Source organism: Rhinolophus ferrumequinum, chromosome 25, assembly GCF_004115265.2.
Source record: "Rhinolophus ferrumequinum isolate MPI-CBG mRhiFer1 chromosome 25, mRhiFer1_v1.p, whole genome shotgun sequence".
Lineage (NCBI taxonomy): Eukaryota > Metazoa > Chordata > Mammalia > Chiroptera > Rhinolophidae > Rhinolophus > Rhinolophus ferrumequinum.
Genome location: NC_046308.1, coordinates 19,625,207 through 19,649,453, shown reverse-complemented (window position 1 = coordinate 19,649,453; position 24,247 = coordinate 19,625,207). Strand labels below are relative to the sequence as shown.

Sequence of the window (24,247 nt, the reverse complement as noted above, 5' to 3'; positions counted from 1 at the left end):
GGGCTGCTCCCATATCACAGATGTGTCAGGCTTTCCCACCACCCGTATGGCACTGTGTGGTCACCCTCCACACGGCCTCCCCAGACGCAGCCCCTGATGCCCTGAGCTGTCCCAGAGCCATCTTCCCACTGCCCTTGGCAGGCTATGGAGAGTATGACCAGCTGGGGCTGGGAAGACCCAGTGCCAGGTTTCACTGGGCCATGGCAGAGCCTTCATGCCCTCTGCTTAAGAGCAGGGGGTTCATGGACTTGAACCCTGACCCTGGTCTTTCTAACCATCCACAGCTGATTTTCCACCATCAGCACAGCCTCATCTCGTTTCCTTGAAAGTACTAAGGGGGTGGGGGGCGGCCCGCTGGCTCAGGTGGCTGGAGCACCGTGCTCCCAAGCTGTGCCATCCACGAGAGCGGGGCTGCCGTGAGCAGCAGGAGGCTGGTGTGAGCTACCGAAGAAATAGCCCAGGGCGGGGCTGTCTTGCCCCAAGTTTGTTTCTTTGTAAATCCAATTATTCATCAATTTTTAATGAGTATCTGTCTAGTACCAGGCACTGCAGGCCCTGGGGATACCAGGGTCCCTGGTCTGACCAGACTCTGCTAGCAGTAAGGTCGCCTGTATTGAGAGAAGTGACTCTGATGATCTATTATTGAGTGGCATGTCGTCACCACATGTGCTTGGAGGGGCAGGAGCCAAATTCTGGGGGCGCATCCGGCAAAGAAACCCAGAGGTGCTTTGCCCAAGGAAGGGGCCCCTGAAAGAAGAACAACAGCATGTGTGGGGGTGACCATGTGTGAGCAAGCCTTCCAGACTGAGGCATGGGGCAAGGGTGGCAGTGGGGTGTTTGAGGCTGGAGGAAAGCCAGGAGGGCGCTGGGTGACACTGGTAACAGCTGGCTGATGCTTATTATTTCTTTGTGAAAAACTGTGCACACTTAGTTGTTAATAAAGCTGTTTTATAAAGCAGGTTACAAAACAGTCTGTTGTTTGTCAGGAAAGAATGGCAAAATCTTGGCAGAAGGCCACAGATCAAAACTCTTGCTCAAAATGAGGTGTTTAGAAATACCCATGCTTTATCTGTCCAGAGGAATGGAGGCTGGGCCAGGACTTCCTGGTCCGTTTCCTCACTGGAAAGACCCCAGATATTCCAAAGGAGGCTGAAGGGATTAAAGGAAACCTATATGGGTGTTTTGAGTGCAGGTGGAAAGCTTCCCTGCCCCCAAATCTCCACCCAAGTCCAGCTCACCTTCCAAGAGCCAGGCTGGAGGGAGACACCACTGTGGGACAGTCACAGCACCCAGAGCCGGTCTTTACCAGAGCCCCATGGCACAGCACTCCACAGTTTGCACATCCCCTTTATAGGCAACCCTGAAGCAGACAGATTATAGCCCCATTTTTCAGGCCAGGAAACCAAGGCTCATGATGGGGAGTGCCTTGAACAAAGGCTCAGTTTCCAATGGCAGAGGTAGAGACAGCACCCAGGTTTGCTGCCAGTGGTGCCCCTACCCTGCCACTCAGGAAAAGAGAGGGCAAATGGGCCCCGCTAGGGAGAGCCAGCCTGAGACAGGTGGCACACTGTGGGTCAGAGCAAGGTGCTAGCTTCCTGGGGTGAGGGGAGGGCCCAGAGTCTGGAGAAAGTTGCTCGGGCATCTGTGCCTTTCAGTGAGATGTGACGGTGCCAGCTCCCCTGCACACCTACTGTGTGCCAGGCCTGAGCTGAAGAAGGAAACATCATCCCCCGTTTACAGATGAAGAGAGCGAGGCTCACGGCAGAAAGTAAGTTGTCACATCCCACAACAAAGAGAAGGAGGTCAGACGTGAATCTGGATCCATTATCTATCCAGATAGCATGAGAGCTTAATGAGCACACTCGGTGGCCGGGCTTCACACTTGGTGACCTCACAGAGGAGGCACAGAATCAGGAGGCTGCTGTGCCAGGCCTGAGCTGAGTGGCCCTCAGGTGACATCCATCTTCAACCACCAGGGGACGCCATTGGGCCAACCATGCCTCTGTGCCCCGTGGAAACATAAACAGGGCTCCCAGCTTCCAGCTCCAAAAGGGCAGCTTTGCAGGGTTGAGGCCCTGATACGCCAAGTCCACCAGGCCCAGGCTGTTTGTGGGGCCGTCTAGTGTGACAGAAAGAGGTGGTCCGATCTGGGTTCAGATCCTGCCTCTGCAGTTTGCTGGCTTGCTTTCTGAATACCCTGAACCCCATCTTCCTCCCCTAGGCCACTGCCTCAATCAGGGCCTCCACCTTGGATTGTTAGAAAGGAGTCCATGAGTCCCCCTGCGCCCATCCTACCCCCTCCGGTCCTGACTCCACAGGGCAGCCAGAAAAATCTTTCTGAAATGAAAATCTGATCACACCACACCCTGTATAAGCTTTTCAGTGGTTCCCCATTTCCCCCAGGGAAAGGCCAGTCTCTTTGGTGGCTTACAAGGCCTTTTGTGACCTAGCCACAACACCCCCATTCCAGTGTCACCCAATGATCTGAATTCACCAATTCATGAAGTTCCTTCCTGCCTCCCTACCTTTGCTCAAGCCACACCCTCAGCTTAGGACTCCCTTCCCAATCTTGTTCTGTACACCCTCAAAGCCCCTGGAGCCCTTTTCTAGAAGGCCTTCCCTAACCTCCTTCTGCACCCAGCCCCTCGCAGTTAGGGTCCCTTCTCCAAGCTCTCAGAGCAACGGGACCAGTGCTCATCACACAATAGAGTCATCATTTGCCTGTATCTGTCTCCTATTCACCCCCGTCACCAGTCTAGGCTGCACTCCCAAGATGCCTACTAAAGCCTTACAAAAAATAATAGATGCCATTTACTGAGCACCTATGTAGGCCTGCTGCCCTACCTACGCTACCCTGCTTAATCTTCAAGACAGTGTGGACAAAAAAGGGGCCACATACTAAACCTGAAAAGCTCAGGGGAGGCCTGCATGGCCGGCCTTACAAACTCAGAGATCAAAAGTCTGAACATCAAAATTCCTAACATAAAGCGAGTTACGGAGTTATGGCCGGTAGTCACACCCTAGGCCTGTAGCTTTCTTGACAAAGGTCAGTCTTTACCTTAAGTGAGCTTGTCTATTGTCTTTTTGCATCTAAGATAACATACCTTTGAAATGTCAGAGTAATCTCTTGTCCAGACCCCTCCGAGCACAACCTCCACACCAGGGCAAGCGACCACAGAACCCCTCACTGTTACCTTATTCCCCAAATACCATCTCCATGTGTCGTAAATATGTATTATTAACTACATTGTTCCCATCAATGTAAAAGTACTATGTATCTCACCATTCTACTTTTTATCCAATCCCAGAGGTTCCCCTCCCCCGCTTGCTTTCTCCTGCCTCCTTAATCTACCACCAATGGATTTCATGTAACCCTTCTTACATCTCCTCCTTTTATTCTAATGTATAAAATAAGCTGCAAACCTACCATTCTCCAGAGCATTTTCTCACTCTGTTGAGATTTTGCTTCCCAGCAATTGTCATCAGTTTGGCTCAAAAAAACTTAGAAAAATTCTCTACAGGTTTGGATGTTTCTCACGTTGACGACAGCTTTGTGAAATAAATATAATCATCCCTGTTTTATAGGGGAGGATAGTAAGGCTCAGAGACACAGTCATTTGTTCAGCTAGGATTGGAATTCAAGGTGTCTGACTCGAGAGCTATGTGCCTCCCTGTAAAAAACTAAATATAAGAGCTAAAACCATAAAACTCTCCAAAGAAACCATGGAGGTAAATCTTTGTGACCTTGGATTTGGCGATGTTTTCCTAGATATGATACCAAAAGCACAAGCAACCGAAGAAAAAGTAGGTAAGTCAGACTACATCAAATTTAGAACTTCTGTCCACCAAAAGACACTAAAGAAAGTGAAAAGACAATCCACAGAATGGAAGAAACTATTTGCAAATTATGTATCTGATAAGGGATTAATATCCAGAATATATAATTTTTACAAGTCAACAATAAAAAGACAAATAGCACAATTTCAAAACAGATAGACATTTTAAACATTTGAACAGACATTTCTCAATAGAAAATGTACAAATGGCCAATAAGCACATGAAAAGATGCTCAGCTAGTCATTAGGTAAATGCAATTCAAAACCACAATGAGATACCACTTGACACCCACTAGGATGGCTATAATAATTTATAAAAGAAAACAGAAAATAAATGTTGGTGAGGGTGTGAAGAAATTAGAGCCCTCAAACATCACTAGTGGGAATGTAAAGTGGTGCTGCCACTTTGGAAAACAGTTTGGCAGTTCCTCAAAAACGGTAAACATAAAATGACTATATGAGCTAACAATTCCACTCCTAAGGATATACGAGGTATGACAATTAAGTTCATGAACTCATCCTAGAAAAAGTGCTACATACCTCATTGCTGAATATCACTACGATCACCTTCGAAGTACTCCCCTTGGGAAGCTGTGCACCGACCTCAGTGCCTAGTCCACCGTTCAAAGCAATTTTGGAACTCTTTTTCTAGAATGGCCATCAGAGCTGTCATCATATTACCCTTGATGTTCTGAATGTCATCAAAATGTCTTCCTTTCAATATTTCCTTTATCTTCGGGTAAAGAAAGAAGTCATGGGGGACCGATCAGGTGAGTAGGGAGGGTGTTCCAATACAGTTATTTGTTTACTGGCTAAAAACTCCCTCGCAGACAGTGCCGTGTGAGCTGGTGCATTGTTGTGATGCAAGAGCCATGAATTGTTGACGAAAAGTTCAGGTTGTCTAACTTTTTCTTCCTTCCTTCCTTCCTTCCTTCCTTCCTTCCTTCCTTCCTTCCTTCCTTCCTTCCTTCCTTCCTTTCTTTCAGTTTATTGGGGTGACAATTGTTAGGAATCATCTAACTTTTTAATGCAGCCTTTCAGCACTTCCAAATAGTAAACTTGGTTAACTGTTTGTCCAGTTGGTACAAATTCATAATGAATAATCCCTCTGATATCAAAACAAGGTTAACAACATCGTTGCACCAAGTTCACGAACTTAATTGTCAGGTGTCGTATATACACAAGAGAATTGAAAACGTACGTTTCCACAAAAACTTGTACAAAAAAATGTTCATCACAGCATTATTCATAATAGCTAAAAAGTGTTAACCAACCAAATGCCTATCAACCAATGAATGGATAAACAAAATGTGATACATATATCCATACAAAAGGATATTATTCAGCCATAAAAAGGAAGGAAGCACTGACACACGCTACAACATGGATGAACCTTGAAAACATGCTGAGTGAAAGAAGCCAAACACCAAAGATCACGTACTACATGATTCTTTTCAGATAACACATCCAGAATATGGAAATCTATAGAGATAGAAAGTAGATTAGTGCTTGCCGGAGGCTTGCTCAGGGGAGCAGAAAATGGGCAGTGACTGCTAATGGGTACAGGGATTTTGCGGGGTGATGAAAATGTTCTGTAATTAGATGGTGGTGACAGTTGCACAACCTTTGAATATAGTAAAAATCACTGAGTTGTACACTTTAAGAATGGTGAATGTATGGTATGTGAAATATATCACACAAATTTTTTTCATTAGAAAATAAGGAAATGAAACTGCCCAAGGGTAAAAGATGGAACGCTGAGTCTCCCAGGGTGCTACCCAGAGCAGCACCGGGACTCTGGTGAAGCATCCCTCCACCAACTCCCTTTTTATCTCCCCTCTTTAGGCCACCCCCACCTCAGCTTACTGTGGTCTGAACCACCCCACTCACACACTGGCCTCTTCTCAGCAATGCTCACGCCATGCCCGGCCCCCGGGCCCCCTCTGTAGCCACCCCACTGGTTCTGGTATGACCCATGTAAGGGGAGGCAGACAGGAACGTGCCAAGCAGTGGGGCCATAGGAACCATGTCCTAGTAACCGCCTGGAAGGAAAGGTTCCAGGGTGTGGCGTGGGCGGCCCTGTCTAACTCCTGTGGTTGTTTACTTATGTCATGATTGTCACCATGGTCCCCTGAAAGCTTGGCAAACTAACAGCTAAACACAATCTTGGAGAAAATGTGTACTGTGCGTGGGTGTGGGGCTGCTCCTGTGCTAGGGCCTTTGTTTTCGGGAAGGGAAATTAATTCCGGTGGCCTCAAGACACTTGTAGACCTAGGGTACACACAATGATGATTCAGACCATTTATTCAACACTTACGATGTTCCAGACACAATGTTAAGCTCTCCAAGGGAAGGCTGGGCTGGGTTATGGTTCCAGAGTCAGATAAGCTTGGGTTCAAACCCTGACTCCCCCTTTGCTGGCTGTGTGACCTCAGAAAAGTTTCTTAATCTCTCTGGTCTTCCATTTCTTTGATTGTAAAATGGGGAGATCCCTACCTGATTCCAAATGGTTTGATAATGATGTAACACTCTCAGCACAGAGGAAATGCTCAACAAATGGGAGACTGTGTGCTCTGTGTGGGCAGCGACCTAATCCATCTTGGTAACTGTTCCTCCACACCCTTTTCACTTTCCCACCTCCACACATTTGCCTATGCCATCACCTCCACTTGGGATGCCCTTGCCTCTCCTCCGATCTCAACTAATCAACATACTCCCTTCCTTCTGGCTCAAATGCCCCTGCATCCTCTTAGGCTGACTTCCGTGCCTAGGTCCTCTCCCTGATTAGGGTGGAAGCTTCTGGAACCAAGACTGTGGAACAGCCTAACAGTACAACAGCAGAGTGGTTAATTTCGTGGATTTTACGCTGGCTAAGTTACTTAACTTCTCTGTACCTCAGTTTACTTGTCTGGAAAATGGGCATAATAATGGTACTTAATCCGAGGGGTCTTCTGAGATTTAAATGAGATAATGCATTTAGTATGGGGCCTGGCATATAATATGCCTTCAGCAAATGCAGTAGACCTGCGCTGTCCAATATGGAAGCCACAAGCCACCTGGGGCAATTTAAAGTCAAATTAATCACAATTCAAATCAGTTCAAACTGGAGTTCCTCAGTCTTACTAACCATAATTCACACATGACTAGCGGCTGCCAGATTTGTCCAAGGACAGTCTCGATGTAGAACATTTCCACCATCGCAGAAAGTTCTATTGAATGGCTCTGTAGACGATGATAATCTGCGCACACAGTAGGTGCTCTGTGCCTATTTGTGGTCTGGATCACAAAAAGCACAGGTCCTGGGAAGACCCCCAAACCCTCCTCCTGGCCCTCCCTGCCCAGCCTCTAATGTCCCCAGAAGTAACAGAGGCACCCCACATTAGAGGGATTAGGGTGAGAAAGGAGACTGGTGAGAAACAGGCAGGATTAGGGCCTAATAAGAGGGCAGGGGAGGAACCAGATCTCCACAAGCTGCCAGTCCGGCAGGAAGTGAATGTGGACAGCAGCCAGGAGTTTGCAGAAAGAGGCCGGAATGTGAAGTGGGGCAGGACTGGGGTGTGGAGAGTTATCTAACTGTTCCTGAGTACCTGTGGCAGGTGCCTCACACAGAGGGAAATGGCCCCTCCTTCTCCTTCTGGACCCAACCCTATCAGGGGCCCAGAGCAAGAAAGGTATCCAGCACTAACTCACATCAGGTGGTCTAAAGAGGCCCCGAGATAGCCCAGAGGTGGGGACCCAGGATGCCCTAGGGGTAGGGGGACCTAGGAGAGCCCTGGGCAGAGTGGCTTGGGCTAGCCCAGTTGCTGGGGCCAAGACTAGCCCAGGGGTGGTTTCAGCCCACACAGAACGCTCAAGGCCTGGAAAATGTGGCCACATGGACGTGCTGTGGTCTTAAGCTGATGCACTTTTAATTTCTTAATAGGCAGTTGTTGACAACATGGCCTCTGCCCTCTTGGAGCGTCTGACCGCTGGGGGAAAATAATCCCTTAGATGTGCATGCATGACCCTATATGTCTCATTAGATCTTTCTGCTAACCGTGTAAAGAGGACAGGGCAACTGTTGACCGCCCCATTTTATCAACGAGGCAAGTGACACTCTGAGATGTCATCTTAAAAGGGAAGTCTTATGGGAAAGTGGAACATCAGCCAATATTACAAATCAAAGGACGGGGGACCTTCTGGGCTTTTCTCATCACCTCGCATAGATGGTGGATACCCCTCATTAATCGTGTGTTTAAAATTCCAAGAAACATCCTCCCTGCCCCAAGGCCATCAACATGCCCCACTTCTCCCTTAGGGCCCAGGTGATGCAGGATTCTGGACAAGACCTCAGCAATGAGAAGGGAGGGCTGCAGGGTGGGGGGCTGCTCAGCCCTTCCCCATGTTGAAAGTGCAGGGCCAGCACTGCACGATAAAATTTGAAAGACATCAGGAAAAGTGCTGTTGGCCCTATGGAGAAAACAAATCTTCAGCAAAGACACTTGAATTCCATTTTTCTGTCCCAGCCTGTCACTTCTTGAATATGGACACTTGTTGCAAAAGAATATGAGCCTCGGGCAGCTGGTTTGCCCAGTGGTTAGAGCGCGGTGCTCATAACACCAAGGTCGCCGTTTCAATTCCCACATGGGCCAGTGAGCTTCGACCTCCACAGCTAGACTGAAAAACAACGACTTGCCATGGAACTGATGGGTCCTGGAAAACACACACACTGTTCCCCAATTAAAAAAAAATAAAAATTAAACCAATGTCTCTCATGTTCAACAGACCACCTGTTAAAAAAAAAAAAAAAAAAGAATATGAGCCTCCCACCCTGACAAAGTGAATGAACTGTTGTTTATTAGACCAAGTCCCTGATCCCTATCTGTCAGAGCTGGATGGGAGCCTAGGTGTAGAATCCCTTCATTAGTGAGATGGGGAAACTGAGGCTGGGAGAGAAAGGGTGCCTGCAGGGAGCAGTCCTCACTCCCCTTGAAATCCCCTCTTCTCTGGGCCAGTGACCTCTGGAGGCCTGGGAACACTCATGGGAGTTCTGTAAGCACTCAGCCTGGGCTCCCACACCATGGGGGGAGGCGAGCTTCATTTCCTCCCAGCCTCCTCCACCCAGCACACCCTCCCATACCGGCCTACCCCTCAGACCTGCCCCAGAGCCAAACACAGGACCTCACTTAATCCCAATTATGTAATATGCAATTCAACGGTTGGCCAAGGAGGAGGTCCTGGAGCCACACCCAGGAGTGGGGGCAAAAGACCCGGTTGAGTCAGGGCCACAGACCAGGCTGGGCCTCTGCCTGCAGTAGTCCCCACTCCTCCAGCCTCACCCAGCATCATGAGTGGCCGAGTTGGAGACCTGAGCCCCAAGCAGGCAGAGACCCTGGCCAAGGTGAGAGCCCCTTCCCCTGGAGCTCCAGGAAAAAGGGCTGAGGGGCAGAGGGGGTGGTGGTGGCTGCAACCCTGCCCCACTCTGTTGTTTCATAGTGTCCTTGACATTGTCTCTTGGCTGTCACCTCCCCCAAGGTCAGGTCTCACAGTGCCCAGTGTCATCAGCCCTGTCCAGGGAAGGGGCTGAGGGAACAATCAATAGCGTGGGTTCCAGATCAAGCCTGACTTCTTCTCATTCAGAAGTCACATTCAGAGAGCTTTATGTGGCAGCTGCCAGCCCCCCAGACCCCGCAGGAGAGAGCCGAAGGCTGCTAACGGTCTGCCCTCTGACTGTTCCCTCTTCTTCACCAGGACCCTGAAATAGGACTTGTCTGTAAGAGCCAGAGAGACAGGGCAGGGTGTATCATCTTCACGGTCAATGGGGAAGAGGACCCATGCTCCTTAACCATGTTTTTGTAGAAAATGGGATGAAAAACAGGTAGAAGCCTTGGTGGGCTAACACATTAAAAAACAAAAAACAAAAAAACTTAGACTACAGTACAGTAGTCGCCCTCTTATCCTCAGCTTTACTTTCGAGGTTTCAACTGCAGTCTGAAAATACAAAATGCACATCAACTGCAGTCTGAATATATAAAATGAAAAATTCCAGAAATAAGCAATTTGTAAATGTTAAACTGCATGCCGTTCTGAGTGGCATAATGAAACCCTCGCCTCCCACTCCGTCCTGTCCAGGACCTGAATTATCCCTTTGTCCAGTGTCTCCACACTGCAGATGCTGTCTGCCCGTTAGTCACTCAGCACTATCTCGGCTATCAGATCGGTTGTCGGAGAGAAAGGGAGAGACCACAATCGCATAGCTTTTGTTACAGTATATTATAATTGTTCTATTTTGTACAGTGTATTATAATTGTTCTATTATTATTGTCAATCTCTTCTTGTGTCTAAATCATAACTAAACTTTATCACAGGTATGTATGTATAGGAAAAATAACTTGGTATAGGAGGTCTGACAAATAAGTTTGCGAACTTGTTGCAATGAGGTTGCTAACCTTTTTTGCTATCAGAGGGATTATTCATGATGAATTTGCACCAACTGGACAAACAGTTAACAAAGTTGACTATTTGGAAGTGCTGAAAAGGCTGCGTGAAAAAGTTAGATGACCTGAACTTTTCGCCAACAATTCATGGCTCTTGCAACACGACAGTGCACCAGCTACCACGACACTGTCTGTGAGGGAGTTTTTAGCCAGGAAACAAATAACTGTATTGGAACACCCTTCCTCCTCACCTGATCTGCCCCCCAATGACTTCTTTCTTTACCTGAATATAAAGGCAATGTTGAAAGGAAGACATTTTGATGACATTCAGGACATCAAGGGTAATATGATGACGGCTCTGATGGCCATTCCAGAAAGAGTTCCAAATTTGTTTTCAAGGGTGGACTAGGCGCTGGCATCAGTGTATAGCTTCCCAAGGGCAGTACTTCGAAGGTAACCATAGTAATATTCAGTGATGAAGTATGTAGCACTTTTTCTAGGATGAGTTTATGAACTTAATTATCAGACCTCATGTGTAGGGTTCAGTATGCATGGTTTCAAGCATCCACTGGGGGTCTTGGAGCGTATCCCCACAGATAAGGGGGAAATACAATACACCCATACTCCAATCCACTTACCCACCCACCCATTTATCCTTCCTTCCATTTATCCTCCCTTCCCCTATTCCTATCTACATCTATCTATTCCTCCTTCTATCCATTCACCCACAAATCTCTCCTTCCTTCTACTCACCCACCCATCTCTCCTCTCCATCCACCCATTCATTGATTTCTCCTTCTTTTTTTCCCTTTCACCCACCCACTCATCCTTCCATTCTTTCTATCCATTTGCTCACCCCTCTAACGTTCCTTCCATTCACCTACCCATCCAATGAGCTCTGCCTCCTTCTATTCATCTGCCCGCCCATCCTTCCATCATCTTGGGCCAGAGGCCTGCAGAAGAGAAGGATGGATGAGGAAAACAATCACTAAGTCTGGGGATCAAGGCTCAGTGTGAAAGCCACTTTAACCAGCATTCTCTCTTCCCAGTTTCGAGAAAATATCCAGGATGTGCTGCCCGCCCTGCCCAACCCTGATGATTATTTCCTTCTGCGTTGGCTCCGAGGTGAGGGCTGAGGTGGGAGAGCCCAGGGTGAGGGAACAGTGAGAGAGGACTGGTCCCCCTTGTTCCAGATCTACTCATGGCTCTCGGGATCCAATCATACCATCTTGTTCCACACATCCAGGTCCAGGAGAGGGGAGGGGGCAGGAAAGAAAGGCCCCACGCAGGCTCCCAGAGCCCTCCATAGCTCCCACCGCCCAGGACCAGGACAAAGGAATTGCAAGGCAGCCTCTTTCCCACCTCCCACCTTCTTTCCATCTTCCCACAGCTCGGAATTTTGACCTACAGAAATCGGAAGCCATGCTCCGCAAGGTGAGACACATGCCCCCTGAAATCTGGGGAGGGGCTTTGTGGGAGCAATCCATGCCTTGAGCCCCTGCTCCACCCCCTCCTCAGGGGTGCTGGGAGCCCAGTGGGGCCTGACGACTCTCTCCTTTGCAGTACATGGAGTTCCGGAAAACCATGGACATTGACCACATCCTTGACTGGAAGCCCCCAGAGGTGAGCCAACAGCCCCCCCCACGCAACCCAGTCTTCCACAGACATACCCCCCAAGCAGCCTCTGGGTGACTGGGGACCAGCCAGCCTGAGAGGCCTGAGGAACCCCCTGGGCCTGCAGCTACCTCTCCTGTAAAAATTTTGAGTAGTTTCTGGGGGCTTATGAGGTCCAGACCTGGGTTGATTTTAACTTCACGCACTTATTGAATCATCACAACCCTGTAAGGTAGGTATTATTGTCCCTATTGTACAGATGAGGACACTGAGGCCCCTCAAAGTTTACCCAAAGTTCCACAGCCCCAAAGCCCCCTGAGCTCAGACCTGTCTGTCCCCTGAACCCGGGGTCTATACCACCACAGTGAGCCTGTGTCTCTGCACCCACATCTCTAGGGCCTTGCTCAAAGCATCCTTCCTGGGTGGGAAGGAAACAGCCCACCAAGGCACTAGGGAGGACAGTCCCATCACTGGCGTCCTAGTAAAGCAAAGGTCATAGCTTCATTGGTGGAGCACAGGCTCTAGCCAGGAGCTGTGCTTTGCCAACATGGTCTCGGGGACTTTCCCCAACAGTCCTGTGAGGGAAAAATTTTCCAAAGCATTTCACAGAAGAGATGGGATGGGGCTCAGAGAGGTGGTGTCACTTGTTCAAGGATGCACAGCAGGGAAGCAGTAGTGTCTGTATTTGAACCAGGTCTGTTGACCTTCAGAATCCATATTTTCCATCACTAAGCCCAACTCCTCTCCATGGAAAGGGACATGGGAGAGGTTGGGGGAAGAACTAAGGAGCCCAGAGGTCTCGGGCAGGCCTGGCTTTGCTGTGTACACGCATACCTGCTGTGAACAAAGTCCTCCCCTGCAGGCCCCTCAGCTTTCTCACCTGGACAATAGTGCCGCCCTCCACAGGAGAGACAGGGTGTTACATGGTGTGTTAGGCTCAGGCCGCCCTGGTTAGCCTGGTCTGGGGGTTCTCCAAGGAGGTGTATCATGCCGAGTTCCATGTATCTTTCCATGCCTAGGTAATCCAGAAGTACATGCCTGGGGGCCTGTGTGGTTATGACCGTGATGGCTGCCCCGTGTGGTATGACATCATTGGTCCTCTTGACCCCAAGGGCCTGCTCTTCTCAGTCACCAAGCAGGACCTGCTCAAGACCAAGATGAGGGACTGCGAGCGCATCCTGCATGAGTGTGACCTGCAGACGGAGCGGGTGAGGCCCAGGATGAGTGGGGGTGGCTGGGGGCAGGGGAGGTTGCCAGAGCACCTGTTCTCTCTACTATTACGGTCAGAGGGCTCTGGGATCAAACACCAGCTCTGCCACTTCCCAGCTGTGCAGACTTGGAGAGTCACCTCGCCTCCATGAGCCTGTTTCTTCACCTACAAAACGGGGGTAATAAATAATGGTTGCAAAGATTAAGTGACATAATGCAAGTATATGGCCTAGCACACAGGGCCTAACATATTTCTCAATAATGCTAGTTATTCTTATTCCCATGTAGTCTTTGACCTGCTAGTCCTTCTGTCTGGATAACCATATTCCCAACACACACAAATACCTCCCATCTATCTCCTTTTTATGCTTCAGGTTTCAAATTTAGATGTCATCTTCTCTTTGGCCCTTGTCTGAGTAAACATGCATTCCCACAGCTCACCTGTTGTCCCGTCCTAGCACTTATTCAGGACTGTGGTGACCTGGTTGCTTGTCAGTCTCCCCAGCCAGACTGTGTACGAGTACTCTTTGAGGACAAGAAGTATAAATTATTGAACATTATATGTTATACTGTCAGTATCTGGTACAAAATAGGTGCTTAATAAATAACAGTTGAACAAATGGAGGGAGGAATGAATGAATGAATTTATGGCAGTATGAATGGACGGACAGGTGAAGGGATGGGTCAATTAATGGAAAGATGGATGGATGGATGGATGGATGGATGGATGGATGGATGGATGGATGGATGGGTGGGTGGGTGGGTGGATGGATGGATGGATGGATGGATGGATGGATGGGTGGACAAATGGACAGACAAATGGATGGATGATAAATGGATAATGGATGATGGATGGATGGTGGATGGACAGGTGGGTTAATGTCTTCACTGTTTTGTCCACTCATTCCTGGAGAAACCCTGAGGGGTCATGTGCTAGGGTCACCATGGCCCAAGTTCTGAGCCTGCACCCTGAACCTTGGGACTCACCCTTGCTTTCATCCTGACAGCTGGGCAGGAAGATTGATACAATTGTGATGATATTTGACTGTGAGGGCCTGGGCTTGAAGCACTTCTGGAAACCTCTGGTGGAAGTGTACCAGGAGGTAAGGAGAAGGCCCCAGGCAGCCCCTGCTTGCTTTAATGACCAGCTCGGCATGCTGTGTCCTGGCTGCGTACTCACAGACAAGATTTAGTAAAAGTAAAAGGTCACTGTGACTCAGGAACCAAAGATAATATGTTTCCTAGACCCCAGGGCCAATACTGTATTGAGACCATAGGGGCCAGCTTCCACCAAACCCTTCACAGGGTCTTCCCTAAGTCTGTGACTTGAGCAAGTTATGGGGGGTACCAATAGTTCGTATTTCAAAGGGATATAGGGATATTTCATTGAGTTGATATGTAAAGTGTATACACAGAGCTCAGCAAATAGTGAACATTTAATAGACAGTAGTCATTATTATTACTATTATGTCTACTCTAAAAATAATTATTATGTAATTATTATTAGGGTGTTGTTACAATAGTCTGAGGTGAGAAGGTCTCCTCTTGGTGCCACTGGAGGTGATGGAAGGAAGGGAAACGCTCCACAGCCCTCTGAACCCTGCTAAAAGGAGATTGCAAAGGCGATGGGGGTAGGAGAAGATGAGGAGTGGGCCTTAATGGGGTATTTCTTGGTTCCACAGTTCTTTGGCCTCCTTGAAGAGAATTATCCGGAGACCCTGAAGTTCATGTTCATTGTGAAAGGTGTGTAGCAAGTGACTTCACTTCCCTGTGCCTCTATTTCCTCATCTGTTCCCTGGGGATGATAATCGTGCCTTCTTCCCTGGGTTGTGGGAGGCAGATTGTTTGGTGGCTACATGCAAATCATTTAGAGTGCCTGGAACAGAGTAAGTGCTCCATAAATGGTCACTTCTATGGTTGGCCTTACTACAAGAGGAGGCAGCTCCAACCCCAGCTCTTCCATGAATGCCCCCTCACGTCTCCTGCCAGATTGATCTCTCCCTCCCCAAACTATCTCTGGCACTGGTACATCCCAGACTAGCCTTTTCTGTCTGCTGCCTTCTGGGGGCCACCAGTTGTCTAGTGTGTGTTCATCCTATTTCCTTTGCCGGGTTGTCTACTCCTTGAAGCCAGGGCCTCTGATTCTCCACTTTTGTTGTGTCCCTCACAGGCCTGGAGCCATGTGGATGCTCATTGGGTATTTGGATGGTTGTTGTTTGGGTGGGTTGGTGTTTGATGGTTGGCTGGTTGATTCGTTGTTTAGTTGGTTGTCTAGTGAACCAGCCAGTGGGTTAACTAACTAGTTGACTGACTGGTGGTGGTTGGTTAGATAGTTGAATGGTTGGATAGTTGTTAGCTTATTTGACTGATTGAGTGAGTAGTTGGCATTTTGATTGGGTGGGTGGACGAGTGGCTAGTTGGCAGATTGGTTCATTGGCTGGCTGGTTTGTCATTTGCCTTGATCTTGGATGTTTGGCTGTCGATTGTTTGAATGGTTCGTTGCTTGGAGGGAGCAGTTGGTTTGGCAGTTAGCAGACTGTATAACTGGCAGATTGGTTTGCTGATTGGCTGATGTGTTGATTGGTTGTTTGACTATTTGATAGGTTGGCTGAATGATTGGTAGGCTTATTTGTGGGCTGATTAGAAGATGAATTGATTGGCTATTTGTTGGCTGGTTGATTGGTTGGCTGATAGATTGGATGATTGATTGGATGGTTGGTTGGTTAGTTGGCTGCTTGTTTGTTGGTTGACCAGTGAGTGACCAGTTGATTGAATGATTTGTCAGGTGGAGGGCATTGGAATTTGCCAAGGTAATTCATGATTCCTCCATATTGTTGGCTATGACTATTAAAGAGAGAATGGCCCGATGGAATTATTTTCTCCCCATCATTTTGTTTATATCTCTCCAGCCACCAAACTCTTCCCTGTGGGCTACAACCTCATGAAGCCATTCCTGAGTGAGGACACTCGTAGAAAAATTGTAGTGCTGGGAAGTAAGTAGTTCCACTTCCCTCCCCTGACCTCTGTGCATGAGCTTTGGAGTGAGGTTGGTCCATCACCCCATCCAGAGATCCACATATCACCTAGAATCAAAGGCTCCTTCCCCTCAAAAGTGATGATGGGTCTTACACTATAGAGTCTATCCAGGTACCTCTGCCTTATTCCCTGTCCTTGGTGACTAAGGCTTTTCTACACCTTCCTCCTTATTGGTTTCAGTTTGGTTGCTAGTCAGCCTCTGAGTTATGGGCGTCACTTTCCTTTCAACACCCATCACCTCAGGACTTCTAAAGACTATTTGAGATGGGGAGGATGAGGAAGAAGAGCAGGATACGGAGACATGGTTCAGAGAAGGGAGGCTCAACAAGAAGGGACTGGACAATAATGCATCCATTTGGTGAATTACTGGGCAACCATGAAAAATGATTTGATGTCCTGGGGAATGTCAGTAACTTTTTAAAAAGTAGATTATAAAGAGGCGTGAATAGTATGATCTTATTTTTGTAAAAACAAAAATATACTTCTAGAAGCGATTACAATAAAATGTTGATTTGTGGATGCCAAGAAATCAGGTGGTTTTTAAGTCTATTTTTGTATTTTTCTGTATTTCCTAAGTTTTTATAGTAACATGTATTACTTTTATAAGTAGAAAGTATTGTTATAGTTTAAATGATAGGGAAAGAGAAAGAAATAGAGAAATAGTTCTTAAACTCAAGCCAATTACCCTGAGCTTGGAGGATAACTTCTCGCAAGCAGAATGGTCAGATCATCAAATCAGGAGATCTGAGGATCTGGGGGCTAGGAGGGGAATCTTACAAATCCATGATTTCTCTCCCTTCCTTAGTCTCTGGCTCTGCCAAATTCTGCTGGGATAGGGACCTGGGTGGATCACAAGGTAGCCCCCCCCAAAATCTTGGAGCAGTATGAGTAACTACCACATTCCAGGACCAAGTCCAGGCCTCTGCCCTATTTGGTGGCACACAGGGCTCTGCATTTGGCCTCGGTGTGCCAGGCACTGTGATCTTTACCCTCATGCCACTGATGGTAAAGAATCTCCATGACCACAGTGGGGTGGAGGGGAGATAGCCTGGGTTGATCATAGGGCTGGGGCCATAGAGACACCCCAGGATGCAGAACTCTTAGAGCTTTGTGTAGGGCACAAAGAACAGTAATAGGCATTATGTTTGTCATGATTAACAACTGCAGGGGGTGTCCTTTCAAAGACCTAAGGCTGTCTGCCCCCCACCAAAATGTCTGACTTGGGTATGCCACTTATGTGGTCGAGGTCAGACAATTAAGTTTGCTAACTCATCCTAGAAAAAGTGCTACATACCTCGTTGCTGAATATCACTACGGTCACCTTCAAAGTACTCCCCTTGGGAATCTATGCACTGATGCCAGCGCCTAGTCCACCTTTCAAAGCAATTTTGGAACTCTTTTTCTGGAATGGCCATCACAGCTGTCATCGTATTACCCTTGATGTCCTGAATGTCATCAAAATGTCTTCCTTTCAAGATTGCCTTCCTTTCAAGAAGGCAATGGTATGGTTTCTTCTTTCTTTGGGTAAAGAAAGAAGTCATTGGGGGCCAAATCAGATGAGCAGAGAGGGTGTGCCAATACAGTTATTTGTTTACTGGCTAAAAACTCCCTCACGGACAGTGCCGTGTGAGCTGGTGCATTGTCATGATGCAAGAGCCATGAATTGTTGGCGAAAAGTTCAGGTCGTCTATCTTTTTCACGCAGCCTTTTCAGCACTTCCAAATAGTCAACTTGGTTAGCTGTTTGTCCAGTTGGTACAAATTCACAATGAATAATTCCTGTGATATAAAAAAAGGTTAGCAGCATCATTGCAACAAGTTCACAAATTTAATTGTCACACCTTGTAAACACCGTGTAGCCCGTAACAAGGTCCTTGACCTAATTGTGCTTTAAAGTCTCCTTGAGACAATTAGACAACTCTCAACTTCAGTACTAATGACTGGGAGACCCTCAAAAATGTGCAAACCCTTCAGCCAGAAGGAAACGTACTTCCATAGCAACACAATGCTATAAGATGTTTTCTGCAGCCCAAGTCCTGGGAGGCCAGGAAATCGGCCCTGGCAGCCTAGCTGCTGTATGGTTTCTCCCCAAGCTCAGGTCCTTCTCGAGGGAACGGGGGGTGATGTGTCCTCTCCATGCCCAATAACTGCCCTTCAACCCCTCTGTCCCCAGACAACTGGAAAGAAGGTTTGCTGAAACTCATCAGTCCTGAGGAACTGCCTGCCCATTTTGGGGGGACCATGACAGACCCAGATGGGAACCCCAAATGTTTAACTAAGGTACAAGAGCCCCAGTACAGGGAAAGGGAGGGAAGTAGATCTGAGTTTCTTTCTCACCCATTCATTCATTCCACAAATGTCTGTGGAGAGACCCCTGTTAGCCAGGTGTTGAACTAAACAGTCACAGCGCTGCCCTCGTGGAGCCCTCAGCAGCTCTCCTGAGTTTTGAACCAGAGGGGTGAGCTGGAAAAGGAAGTTCCCAAAGGAGGCCCTGACCCGGACCGGAGAGTCAGGGGGTAGGGGAGAACAGGATGAGCAGGATACTTCCAGGAAATGGTGAAAGTGTCTCAGGCAGGAGAAACAGCATGAAATTGCATGAACAACGCAATAGCCAGAGAAGGGGAGCGAGGCCATGCCGTCCTATGTCCACAGATCAACTATGGTGGGGAGATCCCCAAGTCCATGTATGTGCGGGACCAGGTGAAGACTCAGTATGAGCACTCAGTACAGATCAGCCGCGGCTCCTCGCACCAGGTGGAGTACGAGATCCTGTTCCCAGGCTGCGTCCTCAGGTAGGGACAGGTCACCGCCCCACCCCTGGCTGGGGCCTAGCCCCTCAGGGACACCTAGAGCAATAACCTGTGCTCTTCCCCCCACCCCCACACAGGTGGCAGTTTGCGTCAGATGGTGCCGACATCGGCTTCGGGGTTTTCCTGAAGACCAAGATGGGGGAGCGGCAGCGAGCAGCGGAGATGACAGAGGTGCTGTCCAGCCAGCGCTACAATGCCCACATGGTGCCTGAGGATGGGTCCCTCACCTGCTCGGAAGCTGGTGTCTGTAAGTCTGCCCCAGCTGGGCCTCAGTTCCAGAAGCCTGAAGTCATCCGTCCATGGTTTAGAGGAGGAAACAGAGGGGCAGTGGACCCCCTCCAGGGACACACAGCCTAGGTTAGTGCCATACATTAGTGCCAGTCACTCATTTGGTCCACACTCATGAGCACCTACTGTGCGCCAAGAACCAGCAACCCACAGGCCCTGAAGGAGTTGAGAGTCCTTGGGCCACAGAATATCGGCAAAGGACAATAAAGCAAGTGCAACTCTCCCCAGAAGGAAACTGGGGCTGTGACAAGTAAATCAGCTTGTCCAAAGTCACACAGCTGAGTGTGGTACCAGGGTTCCACCTCGGCCTTGTGGTAGCTGTGTAGCCCTCGGCAAAAGTCTTACCAATGTGGACCCTTGGTTTGCTTACCTGTGAAGCAAAGGCTACAACCCCTGCCTCTCAGGGTGAATTTGAGGAGGCAGAAGGCATAAGGAGGCCTGGCCCAGCACCCCACTTCATCTAAGGGGGCTGGGAGGCCTCTAAGGTTCCCAACTGCACCCCGTTGCCCCTCCATTATGCGAGTGTCCAGGTGTGGAAACAAAGGGATGCAGTGGCCATTGTTCTCATTGCTAGTTTGTGCAACTAAAGCCAGTCTGGAAACATGCCAGGAGGAGGTCAGTGTCTGTTTACAGGTCCCGCTCAGGGGTGGCAGTTCCTATGGTGAAAGGAACAGGAGTGGTGGAAACTTGGCCCAGCTTGGCAAACAGCAGGTGGGAAAACAGCATGTCCTCCCCCATGGCTGGGGCAGGAACACAGGGAGTGTAAAGCCAGGCCCAACTACCCCTTTGTCCTTCTGTCCCCTCAGATGTCCTGCGCTTCGACAACACCTACAGCTTTGTCCATGCCAAGAAAGTCAGCTTCACAGTGGAGGTGTTGCTCCCAGACGAGGGCATGCAGAAATACGACGAGGAGCTCACCCCTGTCTAGGCAGCTCCCTCACTTCTCAGAGACCCCCGACCCTCTGCTTGATGTCTATATATCCTACCCTCCCCCCCGCCCCCCCCCCCGAAACTGTTAGTTCTCCTCTCTGACATTAGTGAGTAGAGAAAGAGCTGCCTTGGAGAACAGTCGTATGATATGGTCAAATCAGGAAAGGTATGAAAGGCACAGCCTTGGAGGGTACCAAGGTTGCAGAAGACGAAAAAGCAAGGGTAAAAGCAAGAAGTGGATGTCACTGAAACCCAAGAAATAGGAAAGTAAATCCCCTAGCCTTTGCCCTCACTTCTCTTAAGGCATTTGTGTGTGCTTGAATCCCCTCCCTATGAGCGACAAGCAACTTGAGTTAGAGCTGTATTTAAATTCTTTTTATGAATACTTTTACCCCTTATATAGTAGGTGCTCAGTGTATTCTTGTGAAATTAAATGGAGGTAGGGAGCAGGTGATTCATGGGCACGCATGATAAGAAAGAGCCTGGGCATATTTCAGCACCTTGGACAGGAACAGAGCCAGGATGGGGATGATGGACTCTCCTGAAGACTCAATCAGTCCCCAGATTTCTAGCAGTGGCTGACCCCTGAGTAGGAGATGCTTGCATAAGGCTCTGACTCAGGGCACACAGTTTCCCCCACCCAACACTCTCACCCTTGTTCCCTTTTCTTGGAACTCATAGTTGAGGTTTGAAGCAATTAAAGGAATCTTCCTGGAAGTAAAGGAAGTCACATCTGATTCTAGCTGCTGCCTGGCGATAATAATTAAAAAAAAAAAAAATCACAGCTATCATTCAGTGAGTGCTCTCAATGTACCACACATGGTGCCATGTGATTTATGAGTTTAGCTCATTTCATTCTCATGCCTCCTCCAAGGCCATTTCTTGTGGCCATCTTATGGATACGGAAATGAAGGCTCAGAGAGGCGAAGTCACTCACCCAACATTACACAGCTCTTAAGTAGCAGACCCAAAACCCAAAGGTTTTTTGCTATTATTATTTTTTCTGTACTCCAAAGACATTGCTCTTAATTGCCCCATAATATGGCCTCCCTGCGGCCCTACTTTTACAAAGCAGAGAAGGAATAACTTGTTTGTCCTAGATCTTCCAGAAGTGTCCTGGATGTCACCCTCTCCAATCCCAGTTTTTAGGTAGAGGAGATGTTATGCCCATTGGACAGCTGGAGCAATGGAGACCCACAATGCTTAAGCCACTTGTCCAAGGAAACTCACAGAAAAGTGGGGCGGGGCTTGTGCTTTGCAGCCCAGCATCCTGTCCACTGCTTGCGTGGCCTCTGGGAAGCATGGCCCTTTGACACCCACCTCAACTCTGGATAACTGGGGGAGACACCAGGGCTCCAGGATGCTCTTGCTGCAAGTGAGGGACACAGAGATGCTGGTTTGAACTCCAGGTCCTGATGCAACTCTCACCAGGAAGTGCTGAGTTACAGAGAGAATGTGGGTGGGTGGGAACCAAAGGTGTGACTGGTTCCACGAGAGGGTCCTTGGGAAGAGCTGCGGGCCAGGCCTGCTGGAGTGAGCCCACCCATGGGCAGAGAGGAGGTCTAACTCCAAGTCTAAGCAAGTAAATACTGGGCAGCAGTGTGTACTTTCCGTCTGCACTTACAGGCACAGGATGGTGCCTCCATTTTATAGGTGGGAAACAACTCCCAAAAGGTACTGGCCTTATTTCCTTCAGCCGGTGAGCGGCAAAAATAGGGCTGGAGCTAAAGCTGCCATCACCTCTGCTTGTCCCCTCCCACCACTAATTCATGTTACTGTAGCAAGTTGGCAGCGCAGGACAAGACTGCCAACTCTCTGAGCTGTGGTGTGGGGAAGGAGAAAAAGAAGGGAGTGTTCTCAAATTTAGAAAAAGAAGAAAAAAGTAGTATTGGGAACATACTGAAAATGCATTTGGTGTTTATCTGAAATTAAAATTTAACTGGGCATCCTGTATTTTATCTGGCCACTGAGCAAACGAGGGATGAAGGAAAGGCAGGGAAAGGGAGATGGACTCACTCTCTTGGAAGAGGTGGAAACACCTGCAATTTGGGCCAAGAATGCCGTGGGTTCTTCGGGAGACATTGACTCAGTGTTGGTGGTGCAGGGAGAAAGAACAGGGGGGGTCTCACCTTGCTCACTGAGGGAAGGACCCCCACACTCTAGCAAGGCTGGAGGATGACAAGGGGGGACCTTTTGCACCCTGGGGTCTGAGGTTGCTGTGAGCAGTGCTGTTGGACACCAGCATTTGTCCGAGCACTTCTATTGCCGTTCATACACCCCACTTTGAGCAGAAGGGAACTTGCTAGCAGGAGGCGGGGAAGTACAAGGGGCCTAGGCCAGGGCTGGAGCTAAAAACCAAAAAAGTACCCTTCAGCGTCCCGATGCCCAGCTCCCACTCCACATCCAGATTTGGGGGGAAGCAGCCTGCCAAGCTCCCAGCCTCCAGGTCTCCAATCTACTCAAGAGCCGGATGCTTAGTTCCAGTTCTGAATGTGCAGGAGGAAGTATGGGGAGGGAGAGAGCTTCCATTTTGTAGCCTTGGCTGATGAGGCTCCCTATTCCAGCAGTTGTCAGCAAGCAGCATAAGGAGAGGAAAATCAAGCCCTGCAGGCTCCCCATTCTGTATGAAGGAAAGTTAAGTTTCAGTTCACACAGCTCAGAAATGTTAGGAAACAAATTTGGTGGTCTAGGCCACTTACTGTGCAGACCCCAGGCCAGGGAAATCCACGGGCAGAGAATAAACCAACGTCCCGCTGGTGCTAATTACGCAACAGATCCTGCCCGCACCATCACCACCACCACCCTCACCAGGAACCCACTGCTACAGTGGTCTCCCCAGAGAATCCACTTTCACATCATGAAGTTAAAAGGTCAGGTTTGTCCCCCAACACATCGTACCAACACACAAGAGCTAAGGCAAGGCCAGAGCACTAGAGAAATAGGAAACTTGATTCTACATGTATAAGAGGGTTATTTAGTTGTCTTTTTGAGGGCCCGCCGCACCCCAGCTTGCCTTGATGTTAGACTGGGACATCCTATCAATGTCCTCCTCAGAGGGTCTCTCCGTTGCCCCAGCCATTGGTCTCATCTCCTGGATGTCCAGGTCGGCCAGGGCGTGGTCCCCAGGCAGCCACGAGGACAGCACAGCTAGGAGGTCCTGAGCACCTTTAACAGGAACAGGATCAGCAGCAGAGTGACTTAGCTGAAGGCCAGCACTGCAACCAGCATGTTCAACAGCATCTTGCAGGAGGCTGGGAAGGACGGGGCTGGGGAGCCTGGAGGTGTGGAGCAGACTGTACAGGGCAGCTAGAGCTGACCATGAGCCCATAATTACTCATCAAGGTAGAAAAATAAAAGCTGGGAGCGTGTGGGGAAGCTGGGTGTGGCTGGGGATGGGACAGGAGCAAGAACAAACGTCTACAAATCTGGATGGTAGAGGAGGCACCAGTCCTTTTAGGGCCTAGGCTGCCTTCCAGCCTGCACCTGTCTTTAAACCATGAAGCTTCTTGACCTTCAGCAGCCTCACGACCACCCTATATGTATCCTCTTCCCCCAGGAACTCTGGAGGGGAAGCTGTTAGCCTTCGAATCTTCCTCCCCATCCAGCCCCTGGCAGAGGCCCAGAGCTGGTTTACTCCCTTAAGCAGGTTTGTGTTTATCTGCTAGATGGGGGCAGGAGGTAGCCAGGTGTCACCCAGCAAGGTTTAAGAGAAAATAACTGAACAACACAAATATCCATTTACACGGTACTAGTTCCATTCCAGCACTTCCATTCTATGGATTATTATTATTATAACATCATAAATGTAAAAGAGGGCCGGCCCGGTGGCTCAGGCGATTGGAGCTCCATGCTCCTAACGCCAAAGGCTGCTGGTTCAATTCCCACATGGGCCAGTGGGCTCTCAGCCACAAGATTGCCAGTTCGACTCCTTGAGTCCCGCAAGGGATGGTGGGCTCCGCCCCCTGCAACTAACAATGGCAACTGGACCTGGAGCTGAGCTGCGCCCTCCACAGCTAAGATTGAAAGGACAACAACTTGACTTGGAAAAAAATCCTGGAAGTACACACTGTTCACCAATAAAGTCCTGTTCCCCTTCCCCCAATAAAATC

At 48.8% G+C, this 24,247-nt stretch overlaps 1 protein-coding gene across 2 annotated transcripts; it reads left to right on the top strand.

Moving 5' to 3' along the window:
* The first annotated feature begins 9,058 nt into the window (after window positions 1–9,058).
* Window positions 9,059–24,024, top strand: LOC117017193 (SEC14-like protein 3). 2 transcript variants are annotated; one of them, XM_033097128.1, is made up of 12 exons: window positions 9,059–9,216; window positions 11,302–11,377; window positions 11,643–11,686; window positions 11,816–11,875; window positions 12,979–13,074; window positions 14,083–14,178; window positions 14,758–14,818; window positions 15,985–16,068; window positions 18,284–18,390; window positions 18,763–18,902; window positions 18,998–19,167; window positions 20,015–24,024. In XM_033097128.1, the coding sequence occupies exons 1-12, from the start codon at window positions 9,163–9,165 to the stop codon at window positions 20,134–20,136; spliced, it is 1,110 nt and encodes a 369-aa protein (XP_032953019.1). In that variant the 5' UTR covers window positions 9,059–9,162; the 3' UTR covers window positions 20,137–24,024. The 2 variants fall into 2 exon arrangements, with proteins under 2 accessions (XP_032953019.1, XP_032953018.1); XM_033097127.1 differs by having other exon boundaries at window positions 12,886–13,074.
* The last annotated feature ends 223 nt before the right edge of the window (window positions 24,025–24,247 follow it).

Bases quoted from the DNA above. Each gene is read 5' to 3' on its own strand.
- LOC117017193 (XM_033097127.1), top strand. From the start codon at position 9,163: ATGAGTGGCCGAGTTGGAGACCTGAGCCCCAAGCAGGCAGAGACCCTG. The intron at 11,687-11,815 runs GTGAGACACATG...TCTCCTTTGCAG, and splicing joins CGGAAGCCATGCTCCGCAAG to TACATGGAGTTCCGGAAAAC. The intron at 18,903-18,997 runs GTAGGGACAGGT...ACCCCCACACAG, and splicing joins TTCCCAGGCTGCGTCCTCAG to GTGGCAGTTTGCGTCAGATG.